At 60.7% G+C, this 18,847-nt stretch overlaps 1 protein-coding gene across 3 annotated transcripts in view; it reads right to left on the bottom strand.

Moving 5' to 3' along the window:
- The window catches only part of HTRA3 (HtrA serine peptidase 3), a 33,447-nt gene extending 19,791 nt beyond the window's left edge, over window positions 1-13,656 (bottom strand). Inside the window, exons 1-2 of one of the 3 annotated variants that reach the window (XM_057547474.1) lie at window positions 12,908-13,656; window positions 2,170-2,269 (exon numbers count right to left, since the gene is read on the bottom strand). In XM_057547474.1, coding sequence (XP_057403457.1) covers window positions 2,170-2,269; window positions 12,908-13,292 — 485 coding nt within the window. In that variant the 5' untranslated portion in view covers window positions 13,293-13,656. The remainder of the gene's footprint in view (window positions 1-2,169; window positions 2,270-12,907) is intronic. The other 2 variants (XM_007172310.2, XM_057547475.1) reach the window with 2 other exon arrangements.
- Window positions 13,657-18,847: the final 5,191 nt, after the last annotated feature.

Below are 18,847 nucleotides of genomic sequence, written 5' to 3'. Positions count from 1 at the left end.
GACGTGGCAGGGCAGGGACACGGGCCTTAGAATCTGCCTCTGTAAAATGGGATGGAACAGGTGATGCAGCTGGCATGGGGCCCGAGTCAGTATTCTCTGGTGGGGGACAACACCCCGCCGCGGCTGGAGCCCTCTGAGTAGCAACCTCAGCTCCCAGGATGCCCGACACAGCTTGGGACCTACCCCGGGAGGGGGGTCGGTCGCCTCTGGGACCCCAGTGCAGGGCCTGGATGGAGCAGATCATCAGTGCCTGAGGCTGCCTGGCAGAGACGACGGGAGGGAAGGAACAGGGATGGCAGGGAACTCTCCGGGGAGTGGGTCTCTGGGAGGTGCAGCAACACCACCTCACCACCAGCAGGACCAGGGACAACTAATGTCACTAAGAGCTCCCTCTGAGCCAGGGACCAAGTCATTCCGCGCTCACAGCCGCCCTATGAGGTAGGCAGGCCTCCAGTTCGCAGGTGGGGAAACAGGACCAGTGACACGAACCAGCTGCCCGGGTCAGGCAGGAAAAGGGCACAGCGGGGGTCTGAATCAGGCAGCCTGGTCGCTTGGCCCCTCTGCAGGGTGACCGGAGCATCTGTTCACTCACGCCAGCAACCAGCCTCTGCCCCCGCCTAGTTCCACGTGGGTCCCTGAGTGGCAGCCGCACCTGAGCCCCGCGGGGCTGCCATGTGTAGGATTTGTCGAGTGTCTGCAGAAGGGCCCCAGGCAGCCCAGGGCCTCCTCTCCGGCTCCAGGGTCACAGCCAGAGGCGCCTGTGCTGGAGGATCATTTTCTGGTGTCTGGGATCTCGCCCGCCTTGGCCTCACCACGCGGACATCAGCCTCCAAGGCTGACGTGGAAATGGCATCACCGCCTGCCCTGCTGGTTTGGGGGTCTGATGCCTGGGGCCTTCTGGAAAGACGCTGCCCCCTCCAAGCCACCTGCAAGGCCAGGGACGCACCACTCACATGTCCAGTTGTCATTTCCTTGATGACACGTCTCAGGGTCTGGGGCCCGTGGAAAGGACAGCGAGGGGTCAGCGTATCGCAGGGGGGTGGGCTCAGCTCTGAGGTCCAAGAGACTTGGGGCAGCTCTGCAGCTCTGAGCCTGGGGCAGTTCCCCGGGCCTCTGTTTCCACATCCAGAAAATGGGAACGTGGGAGCCCGCCTTCTGGATTCATGGGAAGGTGCATAGGCTGTCAGCCAGTGCTAAGGGACAGGCTGCCGGTCCTGGTGTCTCCTTTAGGAGGCAGGCACACAGCAGGGCTGTTTGGAGCAGCACAGGAGCTGTAGGAAAGGCAGCCCGTGCGGCGATGGGCACACAGCAGGCGCCTGAGGACGTTGCTGAGCTCACACCATCCGTCTCCCCCGCCCCGCCCCGCACGGAGCACCGTCAGTGGTGAGCACGGTCCCTGCCCTCCAGAGACGGGGGGCAGCGATGCCCAGTGACAAGGGCTCCCACTCGTCAAGCTCCACGGCCAGCGAGCAGGGGGCCCTGTGCTGGGGCCAGGAGTCAGGGCGCGAGCAAGTCTGCCCACTCCTGGGAACCCCCAGGGCCACCTGGTCCTCTGTGCCTCAGGCAGGCATAATGACGCTGGCCGGCCTCCACCACCTGGGGAGAGTGCTGTGAAGTCAAGCGAGGCCCTGGGGTCGTGGCCGAGGCCTCAGTGACCATCCCCTCGGGCAGCGCGGCACGCGGGGGCCTGGCCCCCTCCGATTCCAACAGGATGGAGTGGGGTTCTGACCCTGTGCGTCTCATCTGGGCTGCTACTGGCCAGAAGGTTAGGAAACTCGATGGAAGAAACACTTTAAATGTGAGAAAAGTCATGCTCTTCGTGTCTTCTCTTTGCGGGGTGTAAGTCCATTTGGGACTAGACCCCAGGATTCCACGGGAGCCAGCAGTCTGCAGTGTCTCTGTGACACCTCAGCACCCCCCCCACCTCGCACCTGCTCGTGCCACAGCCCGGTCACCTGAGAGGTGCTTCCTGTCTCCTTAGGTGAGGAGGTCAGGGTCAGGGAGGGGGCATCCCCCGCAAGGGCTACAGCAGTCCGGCAGTCTGAGCGAGGCCCGCCGGACCCCACGCCCGCTCTGCTTTCTACTGCCCCCCAGTGCTAGAACTGAGTCTACTTTGGGCCCAGCGGATGCGGGGGGAGACCTTGGAGAGGCAAGGGGGGCTCCACGTACCTCAGGAAGAGTTCTATGTGGACCACGGCCGGCGCGATCTTCTCCACCACGTCAGCGATGAAGTTGAACTTGTACCGCGGGCTGGTCAGCTGGTGGAGACCTGTACTGGCAGAAGAACCAGGTGCTTTAGTGCAGCCCAGACATTTGGGAAGGGGAGCTCACTCGCCCCAAGGATGGTTAATGCTGAGCTTCCTCACCTCACATCGCCAGCCCGGCCAGGAGGCTCAGAGAGGTCAGAACACTTGCCCTGGGCCACACAGCACTGACGTGACGCTCACGCTGGATCTGGGCTAGTCCCCCTGGGCCCTTGCCCTTTCTCTCAGATACAGCAATGCCCTGGCGTGAGGAAACCGACCCTTCCCCTTGCCAGCTCTGGCCTGTCCCTCAAGGCCTTGGGCTACTGCAGTGGCTGGACAAGGTTACAGCAGAAGCCCCTGGGTGGTCCCTTCTGAGCTGCCCGCTCCTGGCCATGGTGTGGCCCCCATCTGGGCCAGGTCGGCTGCCGCTGTCTGAGTCGCCAGGGCCCCCCCCCCCCAAACCCCGACCCTGATCTGTGTCTAACTTAGCCAGGCCCCAGGCTGGCTTGCCAGGCAGCTCACGACCTTCCCTGGAACATTCGCCGGCTCAGATTTCTGCTGCCGTCAGCAGTGGGGCTGCTGCTCGCCAGGACCACAGGCCTGAGACGTGTGGGTGGCACAAGGCCCACACCCCTTTGGTCTCCCTGTTTGGGCACATGCTGGGGTCTCCCAGGTCCCCGCCAGAGACCGGCACTGTCTGGAACCCACGCTGCGCAGCCCTGCTTGTAAGGGCTCCCAGGGCCTGAAATGAGTACTGGGCTGAGCACCATTGAGCTCCAGCTGTGTGGCTTTAGGCAAATCACTTACCCTCTCTGGGCCTCGACACCTCACCTGAAATGTGAGACCAAAGGTGCCTCTCCACCCCCATCCCCCAGGGAGCTGTGGGAATAGGCTGTGACTTGCAAACTGAAATGCTTCCTGCCTCAGCAGGGGTGGGAGGGGAAGGGGGGAGCCCACCACCCACCCTGCTCCCTGATGCTGGTGAACAAAGAGGGCTCGGCCTGTAAGGTCCAGCTTTGCAGCTGATGTCTCTCGATGGTCTCTGGGAAGTGACCGATAATCAGGATCTAGTGAAAATCTGGTTTTCCTGGTTGCCCAAAGGGACGGGAGGGAGCAGGTTGGGTGCAGCACAGGAGCAGCGTGCAAGCCCACAGTCGGCGCCTCATAAACATCCGTGGACAAGTGCGGTCCCCATCCACGGCCCGACTCATCTCCGCAGCTGTCCAGGGGGGCAGCCAGGGCAGGGGTCATCAGCTCCATCCTAAAGGTGGGGAAACTTGAGGCTCAGTTCGAGGAGAACCAGGACAGGGGCTGCAGGGCTCCCTTCCTTAGGGCCCACCCCTCCCCCCCGTGGCCCCTCAAGGCCCTGACTGTGAATTAAGCCTGAGCTGGGACTCGGGGCCCAGAGGAGAGCTTGCCTTGAGCTCCTCGGGCCGGGGAGGTGAGCAGGGCCCACGTCACGGATCCTGTGATGTCTGCCTCTCAACCAGCCTGTGGGCGCCGGCCACAGCGGGCCCAGCCCCCTGCGGTCAGCCTGAATCAAAGGCCGCCTATCCGGGGTGGCTGGAGACGGGCTGGGAGACGTGGCCCGCTGCGGGCCACCTCGTGGCTCCCTGATGATCAAACTGCGGCCGCCAGGGACCGCTGTGCCCAGAGCCCTCCTCCCAGAGGCAAAGCCCAGTGGAGGGGTGGCGTCTAAGATTCAGAGGTTGTGTTTGTGGGCAAGGCCCATGCCGGGCCACGGCTCTGCCTCTCCCAGCACACGTGGGTGCCAGGCACGTTTATTTCCACGTGGATAGCCAACAGTCCCTGAAACTCTGGAGGAGAAGCTACCTGTCAGCTAGCCTGTGGGGCCCGAGCCTAGCTCTGCCTGCCCAATCCCAAGGGCACTGGGAACCTGCATTCATGCTCTATCTTAAAGGCGCAGGGAAGGAAGCCAGCCACCAACCTTGTTGCCCCTTCCAGGTTTTGCTTTCTGACAAGAAAGCTCCCCTGCCAGGCAACCCCCACATCACCAAGGTCCCGGAGGACCCCAGGCAAGGGGGAGGACTCAGCACCAGGCCTGGATTTCCTCTGGCCAAGGCTCGTGCCCACCATGCCATGCTGGAACAGGCAAGCCCAGGCGGGTGAGGCCAGGTGTCACCTCTCCCTGCTCTGTAAACCGTGGGGGCCACTTACCCCCAGTCTCTACTCCATCATCCACCATTCCCACGTGGACCACTCCCCAGTTTTCCCTACCACGATGCTCTGGCCTGTCCTGGGTGCAGCTCAAATCTCTCCTCCTCCAGGCAGCCCCCCTGGCAGTCTTCTTCCAGCCCTCCTTGGGGCTCCCAGCATAATGCCTCACCCACCACACTCGCTCTCATAGGGAGGCTGAGTGCCTTCCATGTGTGTGCTCAGTGCTGGGGACAGGCCAGTGACCAGCCAGGCACAGCACTGTGTGACCAGTGACGGAACAGGGGGAGGCCCAGGGTGAGATGGGGGAGTCCAGTGGCACCCCTAATCCAGGCCTGGAAGAGCACACCGGGAGGGGAACAGAGATGCAAAGACACAGCATCATGCATGAGGGCAGCTATGGGTGGATTCGGCCGACTCCAAACCGGGCCCAGTGTGAATAAGACAGAGGAGGGGTGAAAACATCTGATCAGAAGAGGCTGCGTTGCCACGTGACTCGATCCCAGATCTCAGTGACTCCAAAGCTTTAGGCGCGTCTGTCCAGCCCCTGGCTGACCCAGCCCAGGTCCCGCAGGCTGCGCGCCCCGAGCTGCCCAAGCAGCCAAGGAGCTGACCTGGCCACCCGCAGATCTGGACGGCACGGCGGCCTCCCTCCAAATGCTTTTCTTTCCAATGTGGCCTCTCCAGAGATCACTTAAAATAGGCGACATTCAATTTCATATGACGATTTAAAAACAAAAACTCTCTGTAAAATATTCATAGGCCAAAGGCTGGCGGGAAACACATCAGAATATTTCGCGGTGGATATTCGGGGGCAGAGGTAAAGTTATGAGTGATTTTGTTTCCTTTTGTGGATTTTCCAAATGTTCTCCCGTAAGCACGTTAGATATAGAAAGAAACAGAAGGGAGAGAGGAAGGCCTGGACGGGCTGTGAGCTGGGCTGGGGTGTGAGACAGCGAGAGGCCGGGCTGTGTTTCCCACCGTCCCTAGTAGGGCCCTGGTGATTGGCGGGCTGTGGAAGCTCCAAGGAGAAGCCGGGCAGGGCTCACCTCCCACCCAGGCACCAGCTCCTCTGGGACACAGACGTGTCCGGATCCCCCGACAGCCCAGCTGTAACCAGCATACACGAACCCCCAAGGCAGCCCTTGAGAGGGGGCACGGGAGGGAGGGCCTAACCCTAACCCTAACCCAAGGACGAGCACGCTCTGCTTGACCCCATCCGGCCCAGCACACAGTAGGTCTGCAAACACCGCCACAAAGAACATTGTTCAGCCTGTTAACCAGCTTTTGGGGGGAGCAGCCTCACAAGAGCAGCGTCAGTGTGTCCCAGGAAACAGGCCGGAGACAAAGATGGTTTAGGGTGGAGACAGGCCTGGAGCTAGCGCCCGGTCCCATGGACTTCAGAGCCCGCGCCCGCCCTGACCCCACGGCCTGGGGCTCCCGTGTGGAGCTGCTGGGTCAGCCGGCTGGTGACACAGGCCCCGCCAGGCCCTGTCCCTTTAAGCCGGCGAGGTGGGTGGTGGGGAGGAGGTGGGAGGCGGGCAGGGCCTGCTTCCTGGTCCTCCTCCCCACACACAGATGAATCATCCCATGAATCAGTGGGAAGGGAAGACGTGGTTCCCACTGCCTCTTTCCACATGAAAACCTTGGGCCCCACGGCTGGGAGGCAGACTCTGTTTATTTGGGGGTTTTGACAACCCCCATCCCCACCCTCACACTGTCCTGGAGCCCAAGTTCTGAAGTCAACAGTCAGTCTTGACCAGATTCAGCTGTTAGCATTTTTTTTTGTTTGTTTTCAAAAATAAGCTGCAATCCACAGGCTTTGGGAGTTCTAGTCAGGAAGAACTTGACACAGAGCAAAGCAAACAAGGCCAGGTGTCCAGCGGGAGCGCCCTCCCGCAAGAGGAAGGGGCACAGCCAGGGCGGAAAGGGACGGGGAGAAGGGCTGGCAGGGAGCCAGGCGGGGCCCGGGGCTCCGCCTCCCACATTTCTGCATGGCAGGGCTTCCGGCACAGCGGCAGACCCTGAAAGGGGACCTATGGTGTGCCAGCTCTGGCCAGTCGCGGCTGCCATGGGGTGGATGGGGAAATCGAGGCCCAGGGTGGGACACTGACTGGCCCAGACACCCCGCAGAGCCACTGATACTGCTGCACGGGTTGTGTACTGCACAGCTCCAGGGCCATTCTTAACAAACATCACAGCGTGACTACCGCCCTTGGAATTGTGCAGTGCGCAACCTGCACAACCGTATGCATTACCCGTCCAGCACACAGTGGGCAGAGCCAGGACTGAGACCCAGTTCTTTCCTCTAACTCCGAGGTCACTGCCCCTTCTTCTATTGCCTCCTGCAATCAGAAGACACCGCCCCCCCCATCACCCAATAGTTAGGTAAGAGCTGGGAATGGAGGGGCCATCCGCAGGTGCCCACAAGGTCCCAGGCTGCGCCCATCTGTCCATAACGCTGACTACAGCCTGCAGGCCAGATGGCAACCTCTCAGCAGGGCTCACGGACCTGGGTGTCCAGGTCCCATTTACATCTGCAGCCTTGCTACTGCCGCACGCCCCCGACCCGGTACCCTCGGCTCTGGTGCCCCAAGCATGCGTGCTCTGAAGTGCCCCCCCAAACCTTTGTAATCAGTCCCTCCCTCATCACCCCCAGACCCAGGCCAACACACCTCCCCTGGGGAGCCTGCCCTGACTCAGTGGGCTCAGTGACCGAGCTCACTCGTCTGGGGCCCAAGGCACCTGGTGACCCCTCCCAGACCTGTCCTTCGACTGTCCCCGTGGGCTGGGCGCCCCTGACCCACAGTGGTGAGCGGAGAGCAGCAGGGGAGCAGGGGAATTACCAGGGCCTCCTCCACAGCCTCTCGCCCTCACCCCAGGCCTCACCCACCACCCACAAGGGGCAGGCTTCGAAGCCCCAAGAGCCGCCCTCCGGGTCTGATTAGTTCCCAGGATGGCTCCCTGCCTGTGTTTTTCTTTTTCTTGAAAACATGCCTGTCCCCGAGTGAACTGTCTCCCCCCAGCCAAAGACGGTGGCTACAGCTCCCGGGGGGCGATGCTGCTGTCTGCGACCCCCCGGCTCCCGTCTCTGGAACCCAGGGCTGAGGGCTGCAGCCGGAACTCCCTCTCTGTGGGCCACGCCAGCTGGGGTTCCGGGCACTTATGACAACAGGGAGTTCTCACAGCAGTTCTTCAGGGCAGGAATCTTCACCCATTTTACAGGTGAGGAGAAAGGCTCAGAGAGGTCAGGAGACCCTCCAAGGCCCGCAGCCAGGTCCCAGACCCCTGACCCCCGGCACGTCTCTCTCCCCGTGCTGGTCCTCAGCCAGGGTGACTGGCTGTCCCGCCCCCAGGAGAGCCCAGCCTTGGCCGGTCCTCAGCTTAGGGCCAGCCTGGCTTTTCTGGCTGTGAATCCCACTGGGGCTGCAGCCAACCCTGTGGAGGAGAGGGCTCGGCTATCAGCTCGTTTGTGCTTTGTCAAAGGGGCCCCACAGGCCAGGCAGGACTCCGGGCTGCCCACAGGGCCGCCCAAGCCACGGAAGCCACGGTGGGGTCAGCCCCTGCTCCTCCTCTTACAGGAAGTCCTCCCTGCCCTGACTGGTCCATCAGCTGACTCCTCCGGGTTCAGGCTCCTCAGCTGTGACGTGGGTACTAAGCGAGGCCAGTGGAACCGCTGTGGGCAGGGCCTGGCACGTGGCAGCCGCTCCACAAACACTGCCCTCCAGCTCCTTCCCGTCCTCCACTGCCCCACCTTCCCCTCTCAAACTCCACTTATGTCAGATACATCCACTTGTCAACATTTAGGTTTATTCCCACTAATGCCTATTAATTAACGCTTACATCATGCAAAGCACTTGAAATTCATTATCTCATTGACTGTCAATGACCCAGTGAGGAGGATCTGTTGTCCCCATTTCACAGATGAAGAAACTGAGGCGTGGAGAGCTTAGACTTGCAGCGTCTCTCCACGGGAAGTGGTAGAGCTGGGACTCACCCCTGAGCAGCCGGGAACAGAACTGGGTCTCGGTTGTGGCTCTGCCCATTATTTGCTAGAGGCGCTAGAGAATACAGTTGGGCAGGTTGTGCACTGCTACCCTCTGCACCAGACCGGGCATTCAGTTTGGGATGCGCACACACCCACACGTCCTGGCCACATCTTTGCTACACTGACGACAAGGGGTCTGTGATTTCATTCTCTTTCCAACCTGTTTATTCAACACCCTTATCAAAACGAAGCAGGGAGGCCACTTCCTCAAGGTGCTGGAGGCCTGCCCGGGGTACAGGGCACTAGATGCAGTCAGGAGGACCCGGGTTCAGCACAGCTGTGCGTCCCCACCTGGTGACCTCGGGCAGCCCACTACACCTTGATGAGTCTTTCCTTCTAAAGGGCCGTGACAAAAACACCCAGACACGATGTGTGTTTAGCCCAGAGCACAAGGTCTCGCCCTTGACCCTGGTAAAGCCTGGTGGCTTCTCACCCTCACAGCAGGCCCAGGAGGAGGCCGCTTTCAGACCCTCTGGCAGGACACGCCGGCTCACTCGGTCAGCCGAGGGCTACTCCGTCATCCAGTGTGCACGAACCCCAGGCTTCCAAGGAGGCCAAGTGAATCTCTGCTTGGCCTCATTTTCCCCAGAGCTCCCGGCAGCTGAGAGGTACGTGCCAGGCCAGGTGGACGCAGCCAGTGGGTTGAGCCTGGCACGCCCTTGCTCCAGCTCACCCAGCACAACGCTCGCAGTGTGACCAAGTCAGGGCAGTTCATCCCCAAAGCGGCTGGGTGCCTCTGCTGGGTCCCCTCGGATGTGGACTTGAAGGCAAGGACGGACCTGGATTTGGGCTGGGTGGGGGTGGGGCTCCACAGGCCTCACAGGTCATGGCGGGGCCCCCAAAGCCTGGAGAGGTGATAAGCCTGCTACCCTGTCCCAAACCTAGGCCACCCCTTCTCAGTGACACAAACAGAGCAGTACTGCCACCAACACACGGACAGGGCCACGCATCAGCCAGGCTCTTGTCAGGGAACCCCGTGCCCCACTAGACACCCTCCACGCCAGAGCCCCCCGCCAGAACCTGATCACAACTCTCTGAACCCGCTGCTCCAGGAGAGGCCCCGCCACCCACCCTGACCCCCTATCCCCATCAGTCAGGAGATACTAATGCCTCTGGAGCCTGTCCCCCTCGGCTGTCCCCCTAGCTCAGGCCTCATCAGTTCTTCCTCCTCAGGGCACCAGACTCGCACTAGCTGGGCCCCTGTACCCACTCTGCACACCTGTTACCCATAAGCCTTCAGGGGTCCCTCACCTCCAAAAGATGGGTCACCCTCACAGCTCCTCCATCTGGTGCCAGCTTATGCTCAGCATTTCCTGCTGTCCTCCTCAGCACAGACTCTCTTTGCATCAACCTCTCCATGGCTGTTTAGATGCCACCTCCTCCAGGAAGCCCTCCCTGATCTATGTCTCTCCCCATCCCGGAGATGGGTTCTCCCTCCCCTGAGTTCCACACATTGTCATCTGTCCCTCACAACACAGATGATCAGGGATTTCACAAGGACTCGGCTGGTGATGGTGATGGTGGACAGGCTGCAGAGGCCAGGACGTACTGAGCCTGCAGGCTGCATCAGAAGTCCTGCTTGGTCCCAAAGGCAGTGGTCCCAGAGTCACAGCAGGGCTCTGGGCTGGGGAGATGTGCGTCTCATACCCGCCCCCTCAGGCCACCGTGTGGAGGTGCATGGGAAGGGGAGAGGCCTGGGAAGACAGACTGGACGGGGTGCTGTGGGATCCCAGTGCACCTCCAGACCAGCTCAGTGAGCGTGGAGGGCGAGGGTGCTTCCCAGGCCAAGCCCTGGAGGGAAAAGGACAGCTGCACAGCACCCCGGGCCTTAAGCTTCTCTTGGCTGGACTCCTGGCTCTTCACGAGTCCTCAGGAGCCAACAGATGCTGCAGTTCAGCCCTGCTGTCTGGGCAGGGGGAGTGAGAGGAGTGGGGATGCCTGATGAGTCCTGAATGCAGAATTCTGAGACGCACAAGGCCCCAGGAAGCTGCTAAGAGGATTAAAAATCGAAAGCCAACAAAGCGCTTAAATAAATAGAGCCGAGAGCCTCTGTTGGCACCTGCACTGGGGCTGAACAATAAAAGCTGATGATTAAATGCCACGTTGTGAACCGCCCAGGGCTTGAGATTCTGATTTAACTGCACGCTTGAAGGCCTATTTGTCTGCAGTTGTAGGCAGACAGGCTGTGAAAAGAGACACCTCTGCTCTACGCAGACCCTCTGCACACAGTTCTCTGGGTTTTACTCTCCCATTGACAGATATTCACCCACACCGTGTAGTATCTGCCTAGCACAGACATGGGAGTGCACAAGAGCTCCACGGATAGGTAGTGAACCCATCATCACTGGAGGCATGCAAGGAGGGACACCCACCACGTGGGCCAGCCTTTCATTCCACAGCACCTACTGAGCCCAGGTGCTGGACAGACGTCTGTCTGTGGTCACGGAGCTACCGTCCTCCTCTCACCCTCCTGTGTTTCCCCCACCGTCTGAGGTTCTCCAGGACACAGATGGGGTCTGCCTCATTACAGGGGGCCTTGTTACCAGCCCACGGCCAGCGGGACACACAGAGAAGGTACTTCACAGACGTGGACTCCCTCAGTCAAGAATAAAGGTTTCAGAATGCCTAGACCACCTCCAACCTCCCTGCTGACCCCCGGCACCCTGAAGCCTGATTCTAACAGCATCCACTACTTGGGGGGGTTGGCACTGGGAAGGGGCCCACAGACACCACCGAGCTGCAGTGGGCAGGCGCCAGGCCCACCCTGAGCCCTCTGCCTCCCAGACCCACCAGGTGGCTGGTTCCGACCCCACGTCAGAAGGTGCAGTGGGTGCTCAAGAAATGGTAACGCCCATCTCCATGACGTCGAGCGACACCATGCTCCCAGTCTCCTGGGCACAATCCAAGCACAAGACTGACCTCATCACCCTCACTTCTCTTAAAACCCTTCAGTGGCTCTCCCGTATAATCATGGCTAATCCCACATAACGCTTCCCAAACCGGGCTCCCCGGAACCCCGGTGTGCCAGGAGGAGGTCACGTGTGTCCTGCCAGGAAAGAGCTCTGTTTGAAGTTCTCTTGGGAAACCCTGGGTTTTATCATTTTGCGGGTTTTTGTTTTTTCCTTGCTGTAGGTGTTCTCAGAAGCTCTGATAGACTCAAGCGGAGTGTGAATCCCCATTGCAGGGCTGGCGTTCACTTTCCCAAACTTTTGGGGCCACAGGACACTTATTTTCAGAATGCCAGACATGATTCGGGAAGCCTGGCCTACAGGATGAAGCCTAAAACACGACATTTATGGGCCACTTGTGCTCCTGTCCCAGTCAAGCTGCCCAGCCTTGGGCGTCTCTCACAAGCCTACGCACGCACGCGCGCACACACGCATCCGCTGCACAACAATTGCTCTGGGCTACGTGGCTCACCAAACACGTGCCTCCACGTGGTGGTTCACGCTGTCCTCTCTTCCCAGAAAGCCTATCCCTCCCTCTACCTGGAAGACGTGTCCCCATCCTTGGAGATTCAGCGTAGATGCCCCTCACCCCTGAAGGTTTCCCGGCACCCCAGGCAGCCGTGCTCCCCACGGTAGAGCCTGTTCTGGCGGTCAGCATCTCCTGGTGGGCAGCTGCGGGCTGAGGGCACACACGGGGCCTGACAACTCCATCGCCGTGAACTCCGGGCCCAGCGCAGGTGGTTGCACTCAGAGCTCCTGCGGAACCAACGCCGGAGCCTGCATTCCTAAGAGGTGCCCCAAACAAATAAGGGCACAGCAGGGTTTTCCAGCATTTTCTTCCACAGGGTCAACCTGTGTGGCAAGAAGCCACCCAGAGCCAAGTCCAGGTTACGGGAGGCTGTTCTAAGGTTTGATCGGACTGAGAAATTTCCTACCCCGACCGCCGGTCCCCACGGAGCTCCAAGCGGTCCAGAGGCCCCACAAGCCCGCTCCCCATTCCTAAACAGCCCTCCGGGGACATGCGTTTTAAGCGCAGTGCAAGACAAGAAAGAAGACACCACATGTCACTCAATTGGTGTCTCTTGAATATCCAGAGTGGCTATTTAAGGCCAGGAAAGACTGCTTTGCATCCAACACCCAGGCAGGGAGGGATATGGGGACCAGGGGAAATGAGACACAACATGGGTAAGTTTTGATGAGGCCAGAGGCTGGAGAGATGTAGAGCGAGACCAGGCCCCTCGGGGTGGTTAGGAGAGCACCGGGTTTCACCTACTTCTGTGACCCTGGGGACAGCACTTTACCTCTCCCAGCCTCAGTTTCCCCACCTGGAAGACCAGAAGGCTGGTTGGATGATTTCTCAAAGAAACCATCCCTTGTGCCCGGGGAGTGTGGACCTTGAGGCTCCGCCCCGGCTCTGAGCCTGTTTCCCCAGGAGACTGCTTCATTCCACCCCCCGCAGTGCTAGCGGAGCAGCCCGACCGAGCGCTTACCCGATGGGCAGGCGCCCTTCTGCAGCTGGCGCACGGGCGTCCCGGAGAGCTGCAGCGCGCGGCGGCTGGCCGCCTGCAGCGCGCACACGTTGGCGTAGGTGTGCCCGTCGGTGCCGCACACGGCGTGCGCCCAGCGACACCGACACACGCCGCGCACACACTCCAGGCTCTCCCCGCACGGCGAGTCTACGGCGCGGCCGCACGGCTCGCCCTCGACGGCGGCGCACACCAGGCAGCAGTTGCAGAGGTCGGGCACGTAGCCGCCGGGACAGCGGGGACTCGGGCACCGTGACACGTCGCAGCGCGCGGGGCACGACGTGGCCAGGGGCTCCCGGGCCAGCGCCAGCGCGACCAGGGCGGCCAGGAGCAGCGCCCGCGCCTGCATGGCGGACGGGCCCGCGGCGGGCGGCAGCGCGGGGGACCGGCCAGGGGCGCACCGAGGCCGCGGCTCCGGGCGCCGACGGAGGGAACGCGGGCGGGAGCGCGGCCACACGCGCCGGCGGCTTAGGCGGGCGGGCGCTGGGACCGCAGAGACATGCCCAGGGCGCGGAGAACCCGGGGGACTGGGGAGGCGCCCGCTCCCTCTGGGCAGACGGTCTGCGGGTAGCCGGCCCCGCCGCGTTTAAAGGCGCCGGCCTCCCGCCCGCCCTCGCTGGAAGGGGGCGGCCCGGCCCCTCCGCCAGCTCCGCCCCGGCCCAACCGCCCCCGCCCGGCCTTCCGGGCCTGGATCCACCCGCGGCCGAAAGCTGGGCCTGCCCGGTCTGGGAAACCGGTGTGATGGATATTCTGCGACCCCGCCCCCGGGTAGGGGCCTTGGGGAGGAGGAGCCGCTAGTGTGCAGGCCTCCAGCACCCCGGGGAATCCCTGAGCTAGCCGAGTTCATGACTGAGTTCCAGTGACCTCAGCTACTCCCCCCATCACCCTCCCCCTCATAGAAATGGGCAAGGCCAGACCGTCCCAGCTCCTCCTCCCCAGCCTGCCGCCCCTCCCTCTCCTCCGCCCCCGGCGCCCCTCCCGCACCCCAGGCCACCTCAGCCAGGAAGCCCTCCGGACAGACCCGGACCAATCCACGTTTGTGGGAGGGATGGATGTCACCCCTCCTGGCTCCCCACCTCCACTGGGGACAAACCTTCAGGAAGTGCCCCCCCCACCCCATTGTCCTCAGTCTTTAGAGCTTGGAGGATGTGCTCCCCCAGGCTCTGGACAGGGTCTGTCCGGTTGCAGCCCGGCTCTCGGTGCTCTGTGGCCCTGGCAGTTGTCTTACAGCTCTGTGCCTCAGTTTCCTCTGCACGAAAGGGGAAGGAATAGCACTTGCTGCCTCACAGGATGTAGGGAGAGTCCCACGCGGTGGATGGCGGAGGAATGTCCGCAAGCACTGTGTGCGTGGCATGCGGTCGACCCACGGGACCGGGAGGCTGCTTCATCCTGATTATTCCGCGCACGGTCTCTGAAAAGCCACTTCAGACCCAGGCCCCGCCCGAGGGCCCAGAGCCTGGTGACCATGATGTCATCAGCGTGACGAGGGCTGTGGGGATCCGAGGAGAGGGCAGAACCCTCCTTTGGAGGTGAGCTTCAAGAGGGTGTAGGGTCTGGGACTTCCCTGGTGGTCCAGTGTTTAAGACTCCGTGCTCCCAATGCAGGGGGCCCGGGTTCGATCCCTGGTCAGGGAACCAGATCCCGTATGCCGCAACTAAAGATCCTGCATGCCGTAACTAAGACCTGGAGCAGCCAAATAAATAAATAAATAAATAAGAGGGTGCAGGATCTGGATGTGGTCATGGGCCTGGGGGCTGGCGGGGTCAAGCCAGGAGCTCTGCCCCACCTAGGCCAAGGGTCCAGAAGCAAAGGCAAGTCAGAGTGGCGACCCATTCGGCAAAGAAAACCCTCGGGTGCAGACCCTGGAGCTGGGGGTCTGTACCCTCTCTGGCAGGCCCTTCGGCTGCCTGGTGAAGTCTGGAGAGCCCTGCTCGGAATAATGTCTTTTAAATGCATAAAACAAGCTGCACGGCGTTACTAGGGGAAGTAATGCTCTTATTAATCCAGTTATTTAAACATATAAAACTGCAAATAAATCCACGGTAAGTACGTGGCTTCTCTGTGAACCCCTTAAATAAGATCTGGCCAGCAGTGGGACACCCGGCCAGATTTCAGAGCACAAGGGGGTCTAGAGGTGCCTGCAGCCTCTGCAGCATGGGGGGAAATACCTGTGTTCCTCTCGGTGACAGGGTCACAGGGGCCCTGTGGCTTGGGCCTGCTTCACCATGGAAGGATATGCTGGGCTTCAGGGGAGGGGTTGGTGAAAATAAAGATTTTTTCTTTTTTCATCCAAGTTTTCAGACACCCAGGTTAGGAACCTCTGGCTCAGAGGAGGGAGAGGGAGCTGGGGGGTGGGGGGAGGGACTGTGTCTGGTCCCTGAGGGCCTTGGTGTCCTTGAGGGACTGGGCACTGCTGAGAGGTCAGACGGAATGTGGCCCATCAGACAGGCACGCTGGAGGAAGTGGCTCAGGCTGGGGTACAGAAGGGGAGCTGGGGCCCCTGAGAGGCAGTGGCCGTGAGTGTAGGGTTGAAGGTCAGCAGGAGAATGGGCCAGAGGAGCCTGGGTCTTCCCTTTCTAAAAGGCCCTTTGACAAAGGGCAATGGGATATGCACTTCTGCCTCGAAAAACTGGAAATGCATTTTGCTTTGAAGATGTGGAGAATTTCAGGTCTTTCTTGGAATAACCCAGAATGCCAGGGGTGGGGGACCACAGGGCTGGTCTGGGCCTCCCCCAACCCTGGCCAGGGCTCCTGGTTTGTCTCTCCTCTAGGGAGGGTGCAGGCCTGAGGGGCAGAGGGAGTGGCCCATGGGCCCAGGACGTCCTGGGGGCACCATGACCCAGAGTAGGCTCCTTGGGGGGCCTCGGCATGCCAGACACCCAACCCTGCCGGGGTGCTCCGGTGCACAGAAAAGCAGAGACCTGGGGAGGACCGAGAGCTCATTTCTTCTAAACCCTTTGTCTACAGGTGGGGAAACTGAGTCTCAGAGAGGTCCCTGGGCTGGCCACAGCTGCAGACCAGAGCTCTCACAGCCCTCTACAGTTTACACGGGACAACGCCTGCTGTTCTTGGGCCCTGCGGCTGTTCAGCTGCTCTGCTTACATGATTCGGTGCCACATTCACGGCTGCCCTGGGAGGTGGGTATCGCGATCCTTGAAGGAAGCTGTGGGATGCACGGGTCACGGTGTGTGGCAGCCTGGGACTCAGTCCATGCTCTTCCCTCAAGACCACACTGCCCCCAATGGTCACCTGATTTGACCTTTACAACCGTCGTGCAAAGGGGATATTTATTCCCCTTGTACAGATGGGGAAACTGAGGCCCGAAGTGAAAGGACCCATCCGTCGCTTCCCTTCTCCCCTCTGAAACTGGGGTGCAGTCCCTGGGGTTGCCTTTGTTTTTGCCTGAAATAGGCAGGCCCCTCTCACAGAGGCTGCAGTGAGCATGGCTGGCCCCAGGCCCAGAGTGCTCTGTCGGTAAAAAGGGAATCTGTTTCCACATGTTAGTGCAGCTGCCAGGGAGACGGAGGGAGCAGCGCCCCCTGCTGCTCCCTCCCCATCCTGCCTCTGGGTGCAAACCAGGGCACCTTCGGTGGCTTCCCCGCCTGCTGCAGGAACCCCTCCCGCGGGATCTGAGTCTCCCCTGCTGTGGGTGAACGTCCTCGAAGGCCTAGGATGCTCCCAGGTGGTGCTTCAAGGAAGGTGGAGGCTCTTCCTATTTATTATTCATTCATTTATATTTACTCCCCGTTACCCCCACCGTTGGTACTTAAGGCCTTTTACAAACAAGAACAAGATCAAAAGGAAGGAAGAGAAATCAAGTAAAGCAAAGAAGAGTGATAGAAAAATAATGGGAAACCAGAGGTGGAGCTAAGATACAAATTCTTGTCACAAGATGCTATTTTTGAGTACATGCTCATAAATTAGGCTCCGGGCTTCCTGGTAGCCAAGGCGAAGATGGAAACGTGATGTCCATGTTGCAGAAAGAAGCCATTACTCCAAAGCAGCCTGACTTCTCACTACTAAGGGGAAAGAGGTGTCCCCAGGGAGCCTCAGAAAGGATTCTGCAGGATGGCCTGACACCTTCCACAGCCGGTCCCGTGTGGCTCCCCAGGAAATAGCTCTCAGTGGGAATGAGGGGCAAGCCAGCCTAGGGATCCTGCAAGAAGCTCCATTCCTAATAGCTCTCAGTGGGAATGAGCGGCAAGCCAGCCTAGGGATCCTGCAAGAAGCTCCATTCCTAATAGCTCTCAGTGGGAATGAGGGGCAAGCCAGCCTATGGATCCTGCAAGAAGCTCCATTCCTTAGCAGGTGGGATTCAGCCTGGCCCAGGGGGAGCAGGGGGCCTCTGCAGTAAGTGCCCAAGCTTGGTGGGACATCCTAGAACCTCATTCAGAAGCAGGAGCTTGTGATACTGAACTTGCTGAGAGCTGGCCTCACTCGCTCGTGAGAACGCCTTCCCATGTAACACACTACACCGCAGGGAAAGAGCTCCACGAACCTTTCAGTGCGCGGGCTGGGTCAGCCCATGTGACTCTCGGCATACAACACAGCAGGGCGAGAAGGTTCCAGAAGAGGGGAGCGGGCCATGAGGACTGAAGGCCGTCAGAACCATGTCAACGAGGGCCCCAGACACTCTGCTCTGGGACCCTCTAGCAAAACACAGCCCAGGGGACCGAGGCGTTCTCCGCATAGCCTGGCGCCCCAGGGCCCAGGGGGGAGACCGGTGGGGTTGCCCAGCACGTCCCTGACCACCGGCAGAGCAGCGAGCGGTGGGCAGAGGGCAGTCGTGTTCCCTGCAGACTCTGCCTCATTTGTGAGCTCAGGAGAAGCGCCCTATGGGAGACGCCCCCGAATTCTTGGGCCAAAGGGATATTTTCTGTGGGGCTCAGGGTCTTGCATCTGCAGGTAGGGGTTCCTGCTATAGACAGTGACCTTGCTCCAGGTTGCCATCATAGTATGGTCACCACCTGGGTCGTGCCTGACTCTGCTCCAGATGTCAGCCCCTCGCAGAGAGGGACAGTGTCTCATCTCCCCAGCGCTGGCCAGGCTGGGCGTTGGCCAAGGTTACTTACACTGATCGGAATGGAATTGAGTCCATCCAGGCGGGAGCCCTGGGGGACCTCCACCGCAGGCCTCCGTCTCTGCACAGAGCTGGACAGCCGGCCGGGCCTTGGTCCTCGGGTCGAACTCTCCAAGCTCTGGGAAGCCTCTGCCCTTTGACCTGAACTTTGTCTAAGGCTTCACATTGGATGAGGTCATGACTTAGGTCACTTTGGGGACTTTGCATCCCAGCCGCACCTCGGCCTGCAGTGACATTCGTCAGCCCGTGTTAGTGGGTGACTCAGAGGGTGGGCCCCCGGCACAGGGTTGGGGGGGGAGGGGGTCAGGGTGGGTGGGACCTGCTCTATCTTCAGCCCCCAGCCCCTTGGCCCTTACCACACTTGGAGGAGGTGAGTCTCTCTGAGAGAGAGACTTCCCTCCTCACCCCTGTGTCCTCCGTGGCCCCTGGCCTCCAGGGGCAGAGGGGGAGGGACAGGCACCAGCTAGCACTCAGGACTGCTCGGGGCACCCTGGGGAATGGGTGCTACTGTAATCCCCATTTTGCAGGTGGGGCAGCCAAGGCACAGAGAGGTGGGGTAAGGTGGCCAAAGGCACAGAGTCTGCCCGAGACGGAGCAAGATATGGACCCAGGGTGGATGGCTCCAGAGCGCATGCCCACGGCCAGTTCACTGCGCTGTCTGGGGGCAACCACACCATGACAGCACGCACGGAGGATGCTGGGACAGAGGGAAGCCTGGGGGCTGGACGGGGGCCACTCTGGGGCCCAGGGGAAAGGAGGGCCTTCCCTGAGTGGGCTCTGAATGCTGGGGAGGGGTTTGCTGGACAGAGCAGGAAGACAGGGAG

The sequence above is a fragment of the Balaenoptera acutorostrata genome, chromosome 5, assembly GCF_949987535.1.
Source record: "Balaenoptera acutorostrata chromosome 5, mBalAcu1.1, whole genome shotgun sequence".
In the NCBI taxonomy this organism is placed as follows: domain Eukaryota; kingdom Metazoa; phylum Chordata; class Mammalia; order Artiodactyla; family Balaenopteridae; genus Balaenoptera; species Balaenoptera acutorostrata.
The sequence above is the reverse complement of the archived record's forward strand: the minus strand, read 5'-3'. Positions and strand labels throughout refer to the sequence as shown.